The sequence below is a fragment of the Myxocyprinus asiaticus genome, chromosome 29 (genome assembly GCF_019703515.2).
Source record: "Myxocyprinus asiaticus isolate MX2 ecotype Aquarium Trade chromosome 29, UBuf_Myxa_2, whole genome shotgun sequence".
Lineage (NCBI taxonomy): Eukaryota > Metazoa > Chordata > Actinopteri > Cypriniformes > Catostomidae > Myxocyprinus > Myxocyprinus asiaticus.
Window position 1 is genome coordinate 785,001 of NC_059372.1, and position 13,829 is coordinate 798,829.

At 38.4% G+C, this 13,829-nt stretch overlaps 1 protein-coding gene and 1 long non-coding RNA gene across 2 annotated transcripts; one reads left to right on the plus strand and one right to left on the minus strand.

The window, feature by feature from the left end:
* Nucleotides 1-91: 91 nt before the first annotated feature.
* On the plus strand, nt 92-4,624 carry LOC127419845 (profilin-1-like). Its single transcript, XM_051661617.1, has 4 exons — nt 92-249; nt 433-580; nt 2,468-2,663; nt 4,096-4,624. The coding sequence occupies exons 2-4, from the start codon at nt 449-451 to the stop codon at nt 4,191-4,193; spliced, it is 426 nt and encodes a 141-aa protein (XP_051517577.1). The 5' UTR covers nt 92-249; nt 433-448; the 3' UTR covers nt 4,194-4,624.
* On the minus strand, nt 664-2,461 carry LOC127419849 (uncharacterized). Its single transcript, XR_007893732.1, has 2 exons — nt 1,713-2,461; nt 664-1,546 (listed from the first exon to the last, which is right to left on the minus strand). It is a non-coding gene; the product is annotated as an uncharacterized LOC127419849 (long non-coding RNA).
* Nucleotides 4,625-13,829: the final 9,205 nt, after the last annotated feature.

A 13,829-nucleotide genomic window follows, 5' to 3' on the forward strand; every position in this document is an offset into this window, starting at 1 on the left:
CAAGTTCCCATCAGTCACTTTCAATCAAGATTTTCAGGATTCTTTGAAATGCATTTAACAGAACACTTTTAACGCGATGTAAGCGCAACATGCAAACAGTGAATGTTCAGTAAATATTTAGAGTAAGTTGTATTAATATCTGGCGCTGTGCGGAAGTGGCCCCTGGGGCAGGGCACGCGCTGCTCCCGCATATAAACTGACGCGGACTTCCTCAAACTCACTTTGCATCGGAGCAGGACCGCACTTAAGGTACTTTTCTCTTTTATCGATTTCCTAAAGCATTCGTTCTTTTCATTCAGGATTTGATACGCGTTCTAATAGGCGCGCGGTGATGTGACGCGACGCTTTAGTGCACTTTAAAGCAGCGGAGGTGAGTTGTGCGTTCATGGTGTGAATAACATGTGATTATTGATGTGTTTTGTTGTTCTGTAGATCTATAGCAGCAGTCATGAGCTGGGAGAGCTACATCAGCAGCCTGACGAATAGTGAATGGGTGGATGATGCGGTCATCATAGGGCACTTACCGGGTCAGGAGTCAGTTTGGGCGTCTGCACCGGGCGGCTGGCTCAGTCAAGTCACGGTACAAAATTATTATTGTATACATTTTTATTTAGGCCATTTATTCGTGTGTTTTATTATTTTTATTTTATTTTATTATTATTATTATTATTATTATTATTATTATTATTATTATTATTATTATGTTAAGTCTGAGTGAATCAGGATGCGCAAAAGTTTCTCCGATATGGCTAGAGTACGCCTGTTACAACAACGCGCGTTTGGACGCGACGCGACAGAACTAAAAAACGCTTCCGTTATTATCAACATTTCGAGAGTCGCGCGCTTGCAGACAGCTTCCTTGATTTTTAACGGGATGGTACGTTCAAGTTTATCCTGTCGTAAGTGTGGAAACCTATAACCATAATGTGTGAAAAAGTAAATATGTTTTATTAAAGTAAATATGTGCACTTCAGATTTATTGAATAAAGGAAGGAGGTTGTTTATTCCCTCGCGTTGAATTTCCTTGATGCATGTTGGAGTTCTGAGAAGGGCTCCTTATTTGGTCATGTGTGTTAAAGGCGGAAGCGGTATCTCACTGTCTGCGCGCGCACCCCGCTTCCGCGTGTCCGCTCAAGTCGCGCGTTCTCGCTCACGACTGAAGCGCGTTCTGAGAGTTTAGAGAAGATATTTTATTTTGGTGTCAGAATATGAGATTGAAATGAGTGTCAAATTTAAAGCTGCATTCAGTTTTGACATTCTGTGTGAATGTGTGAGTATGTGTGTGTGTGTGTTTCCTATCTTTGCTTCCTCTTACTAACTTTCATTCTGATCACAAGCTTAATTCTATAGTTATGCTATAGTTTGGGGACTATTGAAGTAAACTGTAAAAAAAAAAAAAAAAAAAAAAAAAGGCTGCACTCAATAAAATAACTCTTTGGCTGAACTTGATTCAAACCTGGACAGTTTTTCCACTTGTTTGAAATAAAATTGTATGTGCTTAAAAATTACAAGTAATCTCAACTCAAATACTTTGTGTAGAGGAACCCTAACTATATTGTGTAAACTCAACAAACTTGAACATGTCAAAGTAACTCAGTAACAAAGTAACAAATATTCGTGTTGTGTACAGTGGTTCCACTTGTTTGAAATGAATTTGTATATACTTAAAAATTACAAGTAATCTCAACTCAAATACTTTGTATAGAGGAAACCTAATTATATTGGGTAAACTCAAACTTGGACATGTCAAAGTAACTCAGTAACAAAGTAGCATAAATATTCGTGTTGTGTACAGTGGTTCCACTTGTTTGAAATGAATTTGTATGTACTTAAAAATTACAAGTAATCTCAACTCAAATACTTTGTGTAGAGGAAACCTAATTATATTGGGTAAACTCAAACTTGGACATGTCAAAGTAACTCAGTAACAAAGTAACATAAATAAAAAATGTTCACATTTTCTTGACGCAAATAGGTTAAAGTAAACTCTATTTCAAACAACTCAGTTAAATTAAGTTCACTTGGTTGCATGCATTTTTGAGTAATATGAACAAGGGAGGATTGAGTAAACCTAACAATAGTAAAGGTTTAAAAAAAAATTAGTGTAAAAGGTGGTTTTAAAAATTGCTAAACACTTTCCCTTATACATTCATAAACATTTAACCTCAAGTCTTCATGTTGATGTCTGTGGTGTTTGCTGATTGTCAGGATGTGAAGTTAAGCAAATGTGGTCAAATGTGATTTTATTTGATTCTGTCATGACTCAAGTGACTCTGAGGCAGATTTATCACCTTTATTTTTGCTCGTCTTGAGATGACATAACATGAGTCGAGCAAGGATCTGAGAATGTGTGTGTGTGTGTGTGTGTGTTTTCTTTAAAATATTTCTACTTGTTTAAACTGGTGTTTGCTGGACTATTATATCACTTGAATGTACACTCACAATCTGTCTCTCTCTCTCTCTCTAGCCGAAAGAGGTTCAGGCCATTGTAGCTAATGACCGCAGCAGTCTGTTTGCGAATGGCGTGACTCTGGCGGGCAGGAAGTGTACGGTGCTGAGAGACGCTTTGAATGTGGACGGTCAGAACACCATGGACGTGAAGATGAAGACCTCAGAGAAAGAGCCTGATCCGTTTTCATTCACCATCGGTAAATCTCACAAAGGTGAGACACGATGCTATATCACACACACACATGCACACATTTCTTTAATAAAAGGAGGCACACAGGCTATCTTTCGTAGAACATGTCCAGGTCATATTTCACCCCAAATGTACAAGAAAAACAATAGGAAATTACATGTTGCCTAAAGGGAATGAAACCTGTTTTAGGAGCATTAAGATCTGCTGCTTTTGTGACATTATTTCTGTGTCCATTGAAAATGTATTACATTACTAATTACTTTCTGGTTACTTTCTAAAACAACAAATTCAAAATAATGTCTGTATCTCCTCCTCGTTCATCGTCGTTGTCCCTTCAGCTGTCACAGAAACACAAACAGATGTACACATGAATATTATTCATGTTTTATATGTATTGTAGATAAATAGGATTATTTTAGAAACGTGTGTGACCAAGTAATGCACTTCAAATGTAATTAGCTTAATTGAAAATACTGTAATCTGATTACAAGAATTTAAATTGTAATGTGTTACACTACGTTTCCACTAAAGTAATTTGATTACAGTAACTAATTACTTTATCAGATTACACCCAACACTGTTTGTTACCATTAAGCACATTTTCTCTGAATTCTTTATTTATGAAATGTGACAAAAATGATAAATTATTAATGTTATATTATATTCTTATTTAAATATGTATTTGCATAATGTGGTCGTATTTGTTGCACTGCTTTTATGCTGATTTGAATTAAAAAATCACTGCATTACAGTATGATTTAATCCAAATAGTCCTAAAAATAGACTTTACTTTCATCATGCAATATATATATATATATATATATATATATATATATATATATATATATATATATATATATAAAAAAATATATATATATTAAACTATATATATATAAATGGTCTGTCAAATGATAATTGTTTTAAATTAATTTAATTTATTTTTGTCAAATGAAATATTTTTTTTTTTTATTTGAAATAATTGAATGAGCCAGTTAATTAATCAAATTGCATATCAATTTTTACTGAGAGAGGCTCCCAAATAAAGATAATTGAGTATATAACAATTTAAATAAATTATAAATATGGAAATATATAATAAATATTATAATGCAAAGAATTCAAAAATACATTATATTTATAATGTGGCAGCAGACAAGTAAAGAATTTAGTCAAATAGTGGCTTTAAAAGTAAAAATATACTTTGTTTTTACTTATGGCTGAATTTACATACGGGTCGGTGGCACGATTAATTACGTAAATGGGTAAACACATTATTTCTCATATAATTAATTGCACCAAATACATTTTCTAACACGTTATTGCACCATATATATATATATATATATATATATATATATATATTATTTCCTAATTTTTTTTTATTGTGAAATGTGACCTGGACATGTTTTCATGATACTGACTCTAATATCGTTCTCTTTCCGTCTGTATTTCAGCTCTAATCATCGCTAAAGGAGTAAAAGATGCACACGGAGGAAAAGTCAATCCACCTGTCTTTGATATGGCCGCATACCTCAGAAAGGTGAACATGTGAACACGCCCTGCCCTGCCTTACCCTTCTGACTCCACCCATTTCAACCTGCTCTGCCACGTCCACTTCCTCTGTCGGCCATCTTTAGGATCCGATGCAATTTACATTTCCAGAAACCAGAAGAACACATCCGAGATTCGCCACGATTTTCGAGACACCTCCAGGTTTCTCGGTTTTAATGTTCCAGGAGTTTCCGGTCTCGATATGTTCTCAACTCTCCAGTCAGGCAGTGGAACACAAACTGTAGTTAATATCTAACTCATTTATTGATTTTATGATTAAATAATTAATTGATTGTATGGTACTGTGGTATTTTGCAGTCGGACGGGCAGAGCTTCAAACATTTGTATGATTGTTTGTGTGAAATCCTGCTGAACAAATTGGTGCATTCTGACATTTAGATGCCAAATAAAGAGAGCATGAGTTTCTATGGAGCAGCTCCTGTCCGTGTGTTCATGGGGGAAAGAAAGGTGTCTTCTAGGCCTGGTGTTGCTAACTAATACAATATACATTGTGATACATATACTGTATGTACCATTCTAAACATCACAATTAGTGGCCTGAAAAAAGTAATGCACTACAAATGACTGATTACTTCTCTAAAATTATATTCAGATTACTTCATCGACAGAATAACCGCATTACTAATTACTTGACTTTTAAGTTACTTTCACAGAAAAGAATTCGCTCAGTAATTGCGTGCCAAACAAACTAACTCAGTTTTCAGTTTCCTAACGTCATTCGTTTTCCAAAGTATGCGATGGAAAAGTCTCTGTTTTGGTGGAGAAAAAACACGTTTCCAGTGTGGATGAGACGAGTAATTGTAGCAAAATCAATGTTTAAAAAAAAATATATATATATAAACGTATTAGTTTGGACGTGGCCTGCGAGTGAATTCACGGGATGGTTTCTAATCTTTCACATAAGATTCGCTTTTGTCCAACACAACGCATCAAAGAGAAAAAGAATTTGCATTTAATTAGATGACTTTGTTCGTTCATTTATTTCTAAGAAATAACTATCAATGAACACTGTAAATAAATAAAAATAATCGATACAAGGATCTAAAGTATCTATGCAATGTTGATTGTATCTGCATTGGTGTTTTTGTCATAGCTGATGTTTTTAGGTGACATTATTTAAAGATGTTGTAAGTGATTTTATTTTCATGGAAAGGTATGTTCCTACTCTCTGAAAGATATCACTGAAATAAGTGTTGTGAGATATCTCATCGGTCTCTGTGACAGCTCTAGACTCTGTACACAACAAACAAAAATGTGTCCGTGGTCTCTGACGCTTTCGACCTGTCAATCATTTTGTACGTTCTCATAGTATTGTAGTTGCAGTGAATTATTGAGGCTTGATGCCATTTTTATGCCATGTTGTTCATAACAGTTGTCAGTTGAGGGCGCTATTGTGCTGCTGTTGTTTTTAACAAACGTTTCTGCACGATGCTGGTCTCAATAAAGCTCATTTGGTATTTTTGGAGGGTGGAGTTTTTGAAAAAGTGGGTGTGTCTAATTATCTGCTTGTTTAAATTCTAGAATGGCTAAAATCGCTTACAGCACCTTTAACATCGATCAGCAATTGCGTGCCAAACAAACTAACAAAAACCTTAAATAAACACACACGCATGCACAAACCATCTCATACAGATGAAGCAAAGTTCTCTAGTGTAATTCTCACTGATTAGTGCATGCAAAACATCTTGGCCAATCACAGAGCGCCATACTGTTTCTCTTCCAGTAAAGGTTTTGCATGTTCACAACACTTCAGTGAATGCGGCGCACCTTGTTCAGGACACTCTGAAGGCTGTTTTCTGGCCTGCTGTTGGGAGATTTATTTGGCTTTACTCATGAAACATGAACAGAATATCTGTGGAATTCAATGCAACAATTTGTGTTAAGAATGTCTTTACAGATAAGTTACGCAGAAATAAATGTTTGTAGAGTCCCGGTGTGTTTATTTAGATTTTGTTCATTTCTGTGTGAAAATGAATAGATTCATCATTTATAAGATACAGAAGTGAAACCTTTACATGCTAAACAACACATAGTCAAATACATTTTAATAGGCACTATCAGACAAAAATGGTGGGATAACTTTTAAAAGGAACATTCTGTGTTCAATACAAGTTAAGCTCAATCGACAGCATTTGTGTCATAATGTTGATTAACACAGAAATTAATTTCCACTCGTCCCTCCTTTTCTTTAAATGTGTGTTCCAGTGAGACACTTACAATGGAAGTCAATGGGGTCAATCTGTAAACATTAAAATACTCACTGTTTTAGAAGTATAGACACAAGATATAAACAATATGTGTGTTAACATGATTTTACTGTGAGAAAATCACCTCTAGTCGAAATGTATAACTCATTTTAGGTGCATAATTGAGACCAATTGTGTAGCTTTTAAAGGTAAGTTTATGTGTTGTTCCTCTAGGAACTAAAATGTACCCGCTCAGTAGCTTTTTTCCCTTTAAGGGCACAGTTAAGTACCCCTTGAGGGTTACCACCCCAGTGACAGACTTATATCTTAAAAAGTACAGAATCAGAATCAGAATGAGCTTTATTGTCAAGTATGCTTACACATACAAGGAATTTGAATACTTTATATACAGTTATGTGCAGGTGATGTATTGAAGAAGAGGTAGGATATGTTAAATAATATAAATGAAATATAGGTATAAGTAGGAATGGATGGATTGAATATTGCACATGATTGCACAATGAAAGTATTTGGGGGCAGTTTTAACTGTTCATAAGGTGATTGAATTTCCTCAGCTGGCGAAGGAAGTACAACCTCTGCTGGGCTTTTTTCACAATGGAGTCAATGTGGGTCTCCCACTTCAGGTCCTGTGAGATGGTAGTGCCCAGGAACCTGAATGACTCCACTGCTGCCACAGTGCTGTTTAGAATGGTGAGGGGGGTCAGTGTTGGGGTGTTCCTCCCAAAGTCCACAGTCATTTCCACCATTTTGTTTTGACTGCACCAGACAGCCAGCTGTTCAACTTCCCTTCTGTATGCAGACTCATCATCATCTCGGATGAGGCCGATGACAGTGGTGTCATCTGCAAACTTCAGGAGCTTGACAGAGGGGTCCTTGGCGATGCAGTCATTGGTGTAGAGGGAGAAGAGTAGTGGGGAGAGCACACATCCCTGGGGGGCACCAGTGCTGATTGTACAGGTGCTGGAAGTGAGTTTCCCCTGTCTCACAAGCTGCTGCCTGTCTGTCAGAAAGCTGGTAATCCACTGACAGATAGACATAAGAACAGAGAGGTGGTGTAATTTATTCTGGAGTATAGCTGGGATGATGGTGTTGAAAGCTGAACTGAAGTCCACAAAAAGGATCCTTGCATATGTCCCTGGTCTGTCCAGATGTTGCAGGATATGATGCAATCCCATGTTGACTGCATCATCCACAGACCTGTTTGCTCAATAATCAAACTGAAGGGGATCTAGAAAGGGTCCAGTGATGTCATTCAGGTGGGACAACACCAGTCTCTCAAATGATTTCATGACCACAGACATCAGGGCGACAGGTCTGTAGTCATTAAGTCCTGTGATTTTTGGTTTCTTTGGGACAGGAATAATGATTGAGTGTTTGAAGCAGCATGGGACTTCACACTGCTCCAGTGATCTATTGAAGATCTGTGTGAAGATGGGGGCCAGCTGGTTAGCACAGGATTGAAGACACGCTGGTGAAACGCCATCTGGGCCCTGTGCTTTCCTCGTCTTTTGTTTCCGGAAGACCCGGCACACATCATCTTCACAGATCTTAAGTGCAGGTTGAGTAGCAGGAGGGGGGAGGAGGGGGGTTGCAGGAGGTGTTGTTGTTTGTGTGAAGTGAAGGTCAGAGTGGGTGTGGGGTGTGAGATTGGGTCTTTCAAATCTGCAGTAGAACACATTCAGGTCCTCAGCCAGTTGTTGATATGCATCCTTTAATGTTGTATAGCAGTGATCCACTATATTTCTCTCTCTGGTGGGGCATGTAATGTGCTGTCTGTATTTGGGCAGTTCACGTGTGAGATTTGCCTTGTTAAAATCTCCAAGAAAGTGAGTCCGGGTATTGTTGTTCCGTGTTCTGAGAGTGTACACACAACCCAAGAACTCAGCAAACACAATCGAATTAATATTAACACTAAACACCCACAAATATCACTCTCTGCAGTGTGTGCAGGCGCAGTGTTGTACAGAAGAAACAGGAAGTGTTGCGTGTGACATAAAAAGCTAAAAAAATCACAAGGCTGTCAATGAGTCACACTGAAACACACACTCGTTTACTTCGCTAAATGGAGAAATACCATAAACTTCTATTGTGTGTGTGTGAGTGTGTGTGTATGTATTTGTGTGTGTGTTTGTGTGTATGTGTGTGTATGTGTATGTATGTTTGTGTGTGTGTATATGTGTTTGTGTGTGTGTATTTGTGTGTGTGTATATGTGTGTGTATGTGTGTGAGTGAGTGTAACCATGTTTTTGCTACATTGTGGGGTCCAGCCGCCGGTCCCCATGAGGGAAATGGCTTATTAAACATACTAAACGATGTTTTATTGAAAATGTAAAAATGCAAAAAGGTTTCTGTGAGGGTTAGATTTAGGGGTAGGGGTAGGGGTGTGTGTGTGTGTGTGTGTGTGTGTTTGTGTGTGTGTGTGTGTCTGTGTCTGTGTGTGTGTGTGTGTGTGTGTATGTGTGTGTGTGTGTGTGTGTGTGTGTATGTGTGTGTGTCTGTGTGTGTGTGTGTGTGTGTGTCTGTGTGTGTGTGTGTGTCTGTGTCTGTGTGTGTGTGTGTGTCTGTGTCTGTGTGTGTGTGTGTGTATGTGTGTGTGTGTGTGTGTGTCTGTGTGTTTGTGTCTGTGTGTGTTTGTGTCTGTGTGTTTGTGTCTGTGTGTTTGTGTGTGTTTGTGTGTGTCTGTGTGTGTGTGTGTGTGTGTTTGTGTGTGTTTGTGTGTGTCTGTGTGTGTGTGTGTGTGTGTGTGTCTGTGTGTATGTGTGTGTGTGTGTGTGTGTGTGTGTGTGTGTCTGTGTGTGTCTGTGTGTGTGTGTGTGTGTGTGTGTGTCTGTGTGTATGTGTGTATGTGTGTGTATGTGTGTGTCTGTGTGTGTGTGTGTGTGTGTGTGTGTGCATGTGATTATTCTCACTATGTCACTTTTCTCTTCACTGTAAGAACACTTCATAAGAGATTTAATTTAGTCAAGTCATTTTTATTTGTATAGCGCTTTTCACAACACACATCGTTTCAAAGCAGCTTTACAGAAAATCAGAAACTGAAACTGTAAAATCTATAAAGTCTTAGAGTCATCATTGTGCAGTTTGATAAAATATTATTGTAAATTGGGTATAAAAATAAGTAATTCAATAATAATTGTATTTATAACCCCAGTGAGCAAGCTGAAGGTGACTGTGGTAAGGAACACAAAACTCCATAAGATGTTGATTAATGGAGAAAAATAACCTTGAGAGAAACCAGACTCACTGTGGGGGCCAGTTCCCCTCTGACTAACATCATGAATATAATGACAATATTAGTTATTTATGTGCAGTGCAAGTCATGGTTTAAAATGAGTAAACTAAGTAAGTGTTAAGGGTCAGTGTTTAATCAAATATTTTGTATGAACTGTAAGATTAATGACTAATGTCTTTGAAGTTCATCCTGGATTAACTGCAGAAGTTCACATAGATGCATTATCCTTTGTTAGTTGGCTGATGAAGGGTTTTGTTGGCTATTAATTGATAGTCTGTGTATTCCATTATAAGAGTGTAGTCCATCATTAGACCGAGGTGGTGCAGGCAGAGATCAATGAGGTGCATCGCAGTTCAACCGGCCTGTAATTTCAGTGAGGTTCAGTGGGGTCCATCCTAAATCCAAGGTTCTGGCAATGGCATATGAAGTATCCCATGTCTTACAGTTGGAGTTGGCATCAGTTCATCCTCTGAAGTCCATCATAATAGACTGAAGTGATGTCTGGCTAGCACCAGCTGTAGTTTGTCATCACTCAGAGACATGTATCAGTGGAGTCCAACACCAAGCAGGAATGGAGCTGGATCCAGCCGGTTCTGGAGACCTCAGGATATAAATGATATGATATGGTTGAGACAGGGAAACAAATAGAATAATATTAGCATAGATGCCATTCAATTTTATGCAGAGTTATAGATCATGATAGATGTTGTCTGGTTCCGGCAGACCTAACTAAAGCAGCCTAATTGTGAGTTGATGGATAAATGAGGTGTATGTCTGGCTAAATATATGAGTCTTTAGTCTAGACTTAAACTGAGTGAGTGTGTCTGCATCTCGAACAGTGTTAGGAGACTATTCCATAGTTTAGGAGCCAAATAGGAAAAGGATCTACCTCCTTTTGTGGATTTTGACATTTTAGGAACTGTTAACAGGCCAGAATTTTGTGATCATAATGAACGTGATGGAATATAGTGTGGTAGAAGGTCAATTAAGTACTGTGGAGCTAGACCATTCAAAGCTTTGTACGTAGTTTACAGAATTTTAAAATGTAAATGAAATTTAACAGGTATCCAATGTAACGATGATACAATGGGGCTAATATGATCATATTTCTTGATCTAGTCAGCACTCTGGCTGCTGGATTTTGAACCAATTGAAGTTTATTTATTGATCTTGCTGGACATCCTCCCAGTAATGCATTACAATTATCTAGTCTTGAGGTCATGAACGCATGAATTAGTTTTTCGGCATCAGCAACAGAGAGCATGTGTCGTAATTTAGCAATGCTGTAACATATGTTCTTATAACGTGTTTGTGTCAGTGTCAGTTAAGCACACTTACTGATATTTGTGCTGAGAGTACTGCGATCTTAGTGGTAACTGAAAGCATCCTCAAGTTAACCAAAATATTTAATAAACAGTCACGCAAGAGGGTGCGGGATGTGTAGAACTTTATGAACGACAGGCCTTCTAATAGAGCGCAACCACTTTTTCAGCAAAGAACCAGCTCCGAGGTGAATCACAACATCACAAACTTTGATTTGAAGCAAAAAGTATTTAAAATTAAGACACAAAGTCAAAGATACAAGACAGTGTAGTTAATGTCTTTAATGAGGGAAAGAACTACAATCCCATGATGCATTGCGAACGATGTATCGAATTAAGAATAATAAACTACTGATTTAAGGTTGTTGATTATAAGTATACAAACAATTTATTTTTATTTTGTTGCAAAATATCCAGATATATAGAAATATATAAGTAGTTTGAGAGTGTAGAGACTCGATTGTGTCATTCACAGTGCATCATGGGAGTGGGCGGAGCTTCAGAGCTCTTTCTCTGATTGGTGGAACTGTCTTTAGGATTATGGGTAGTGTAGTTCTTCAGCAGGATTTCTGCTATTAAATACGATTTCTAAATAATGAAGTTGAAATAACGTGGACTGATGTCTTCAATGTAAGCATATACTATTGATTAAGAACCTCAGAGCTTACGATAGATCTGTCTTTAAAGATGTATAAGTTATCGTTAATAATTAATTAGTCAATGGAGAAAATGAATGGGATTTTTACCTCCGGAACCAGAAATGTTGCACTTCATTCTGTGTAAATCTGAAGAACTTTCTGTATAGATTCTGTGTGGAGTTCCAGATACTGTTCTGCTCCCAGACAACACAAGAGTCTGTCACGTCTCATGATAGTGAAGCTAAATTTACCTCATGTTAAAGGTTAGAGAGACACAAACAAACTGTGGGATGGGCGAACATGGATGCCCTTTAGGTTCGAACCCAAACTCACTCTCAAGTTTCCCCTTTAATTAAACCCTGACCTTTCATTCAAGTGTGTAGGGTGACTACAGGGAGAGTCTGAGTTTTTCTAAACCTCAACCAAAGAGAAGACGTCCAAGAAGGTTGTGGCTTTGTCCTGAATGACCTCCTCAGCCCTTACAGTCCTTATCTGTGTCCACACATTGATGATGCAAGTCTGCATTGTGTTTACCCTGTGGACTCTTACTATCTTACTATTTCTACCATGTAAAGATTTTCATGCCCAATGCAAACATTACACGTGCTGGTACACCTGTCCACTTCGACTATAAATATCTGGCTGCATCCAAATATGCATACTTCCCTACTATATAGTATGCAAAAACAGTATGCCAATGGAGCCGAGGCGAGGGATAAGTGCAGTGGGACGTGGCAGTTAGAGAGAGAGCCACATGCAGCTGCCGTGTGTGTGTGTTTGTGTTGTGTGTCTTTTTGTTTAAATTAAATGTTATTTTGACTGTTCAGCCAGTTCCCGCCTCCTCCTTAACCTTGTTACACTTGTCTTTATGATTGTATTCATACATTGTTTGATCTTATTGAACATTTATATAGAAAAAACTCCACAGTTTTACCACCATTTGTGGACTTTTCAGACGGTCCCTTACCACACCCTCCACAGTATTAGCACGTTTTAGCACAATGTGTGGACTTCTCAGACAGCCCCTTACCACACCCTCCACAGTAATAGCACATATTAGCACATTGTGTGGACTTTTCAGACGGTCCCTTACCACACCCTCCACAGTAATAGCACATATTAGCACATTGTGTGGACTTTTCAGACGGTCCCTTACCACACCCTCCACAGTAATAGCACATATTAGCACAATGTGTGGACTTTTCAGATGGTCCCTTACCACACCCTCCACAGTATTAGCACGTTTTAGCACATTGTGTGGACTTTTCAGATGGTCCCTTACCACACCCTCCACAGTATTAGCACGTTTTAGCACAATGTGTGGACTTCTCAGACGGCCCCTTACCACACCCTCCACAGTAATAGCACGTATTAGCACATTGTGTGGACTTTTCAGATGGTCCCTTACCACACCTTCACAGTATTAGCATGTTTTAGCACAATGTGTGGACTTCTCAGACAGTCCCTTACCACACCCTCCACAGTATTAGCTCATTTTAGCACATTGTGTGGACTTTTCAGATGGTCCCTTACCACACCCTCCACAGTATTAGCACGTTTTAGCACAATGTGTGGACTTCTCAGACGGTCCCTTACCATACCCTCCACAGTATTAGCACCTATTAGCACAATGTGTGGACTTTTCAGACGGTCCCTTACCACACCCTCCACAGTAATAGCACGTATTAGCACATTGTATGGACTTTTCAGATGGTCCCTTACCACACCCTCCACAGTAATAGCACGTATTAGCACATTCTGTGGACTTTTCAGACAGTCCCTTACCACACCCTCCACAGTATTCGCATGTTTTAGCAAAATGTGTGGACTTTTCAGATGGTCCCTTACCATTGTAGGCAAATTTTCCAACTTATGTCAATGTTAAATTGCTGATCTGGAATGATTTCACCGTGACGCCATCTGACCAGCTTAAATACGGGACAAATTGCGACCTGTATTGATTCAATATGGGATGCATCGTTATATCTTTAAATACGGGATGATCCCGTATTTTACGGGATGGGTGGCAACCCTAGTGGCAGCCCTACTTGGGTCTGCCGCTCTGAAATGTGGATGTCCAAAGACTGGACTGCATTCAGACTATAAGTTAATTCATGGAGCTAGTGCATGCAATGCTACGTAAAGGGACCTTGTCCAAAAAGAACGATTCGTAGCATTGAAGGTTTATTGTGACTGGACAGCTAATAATTAACATCA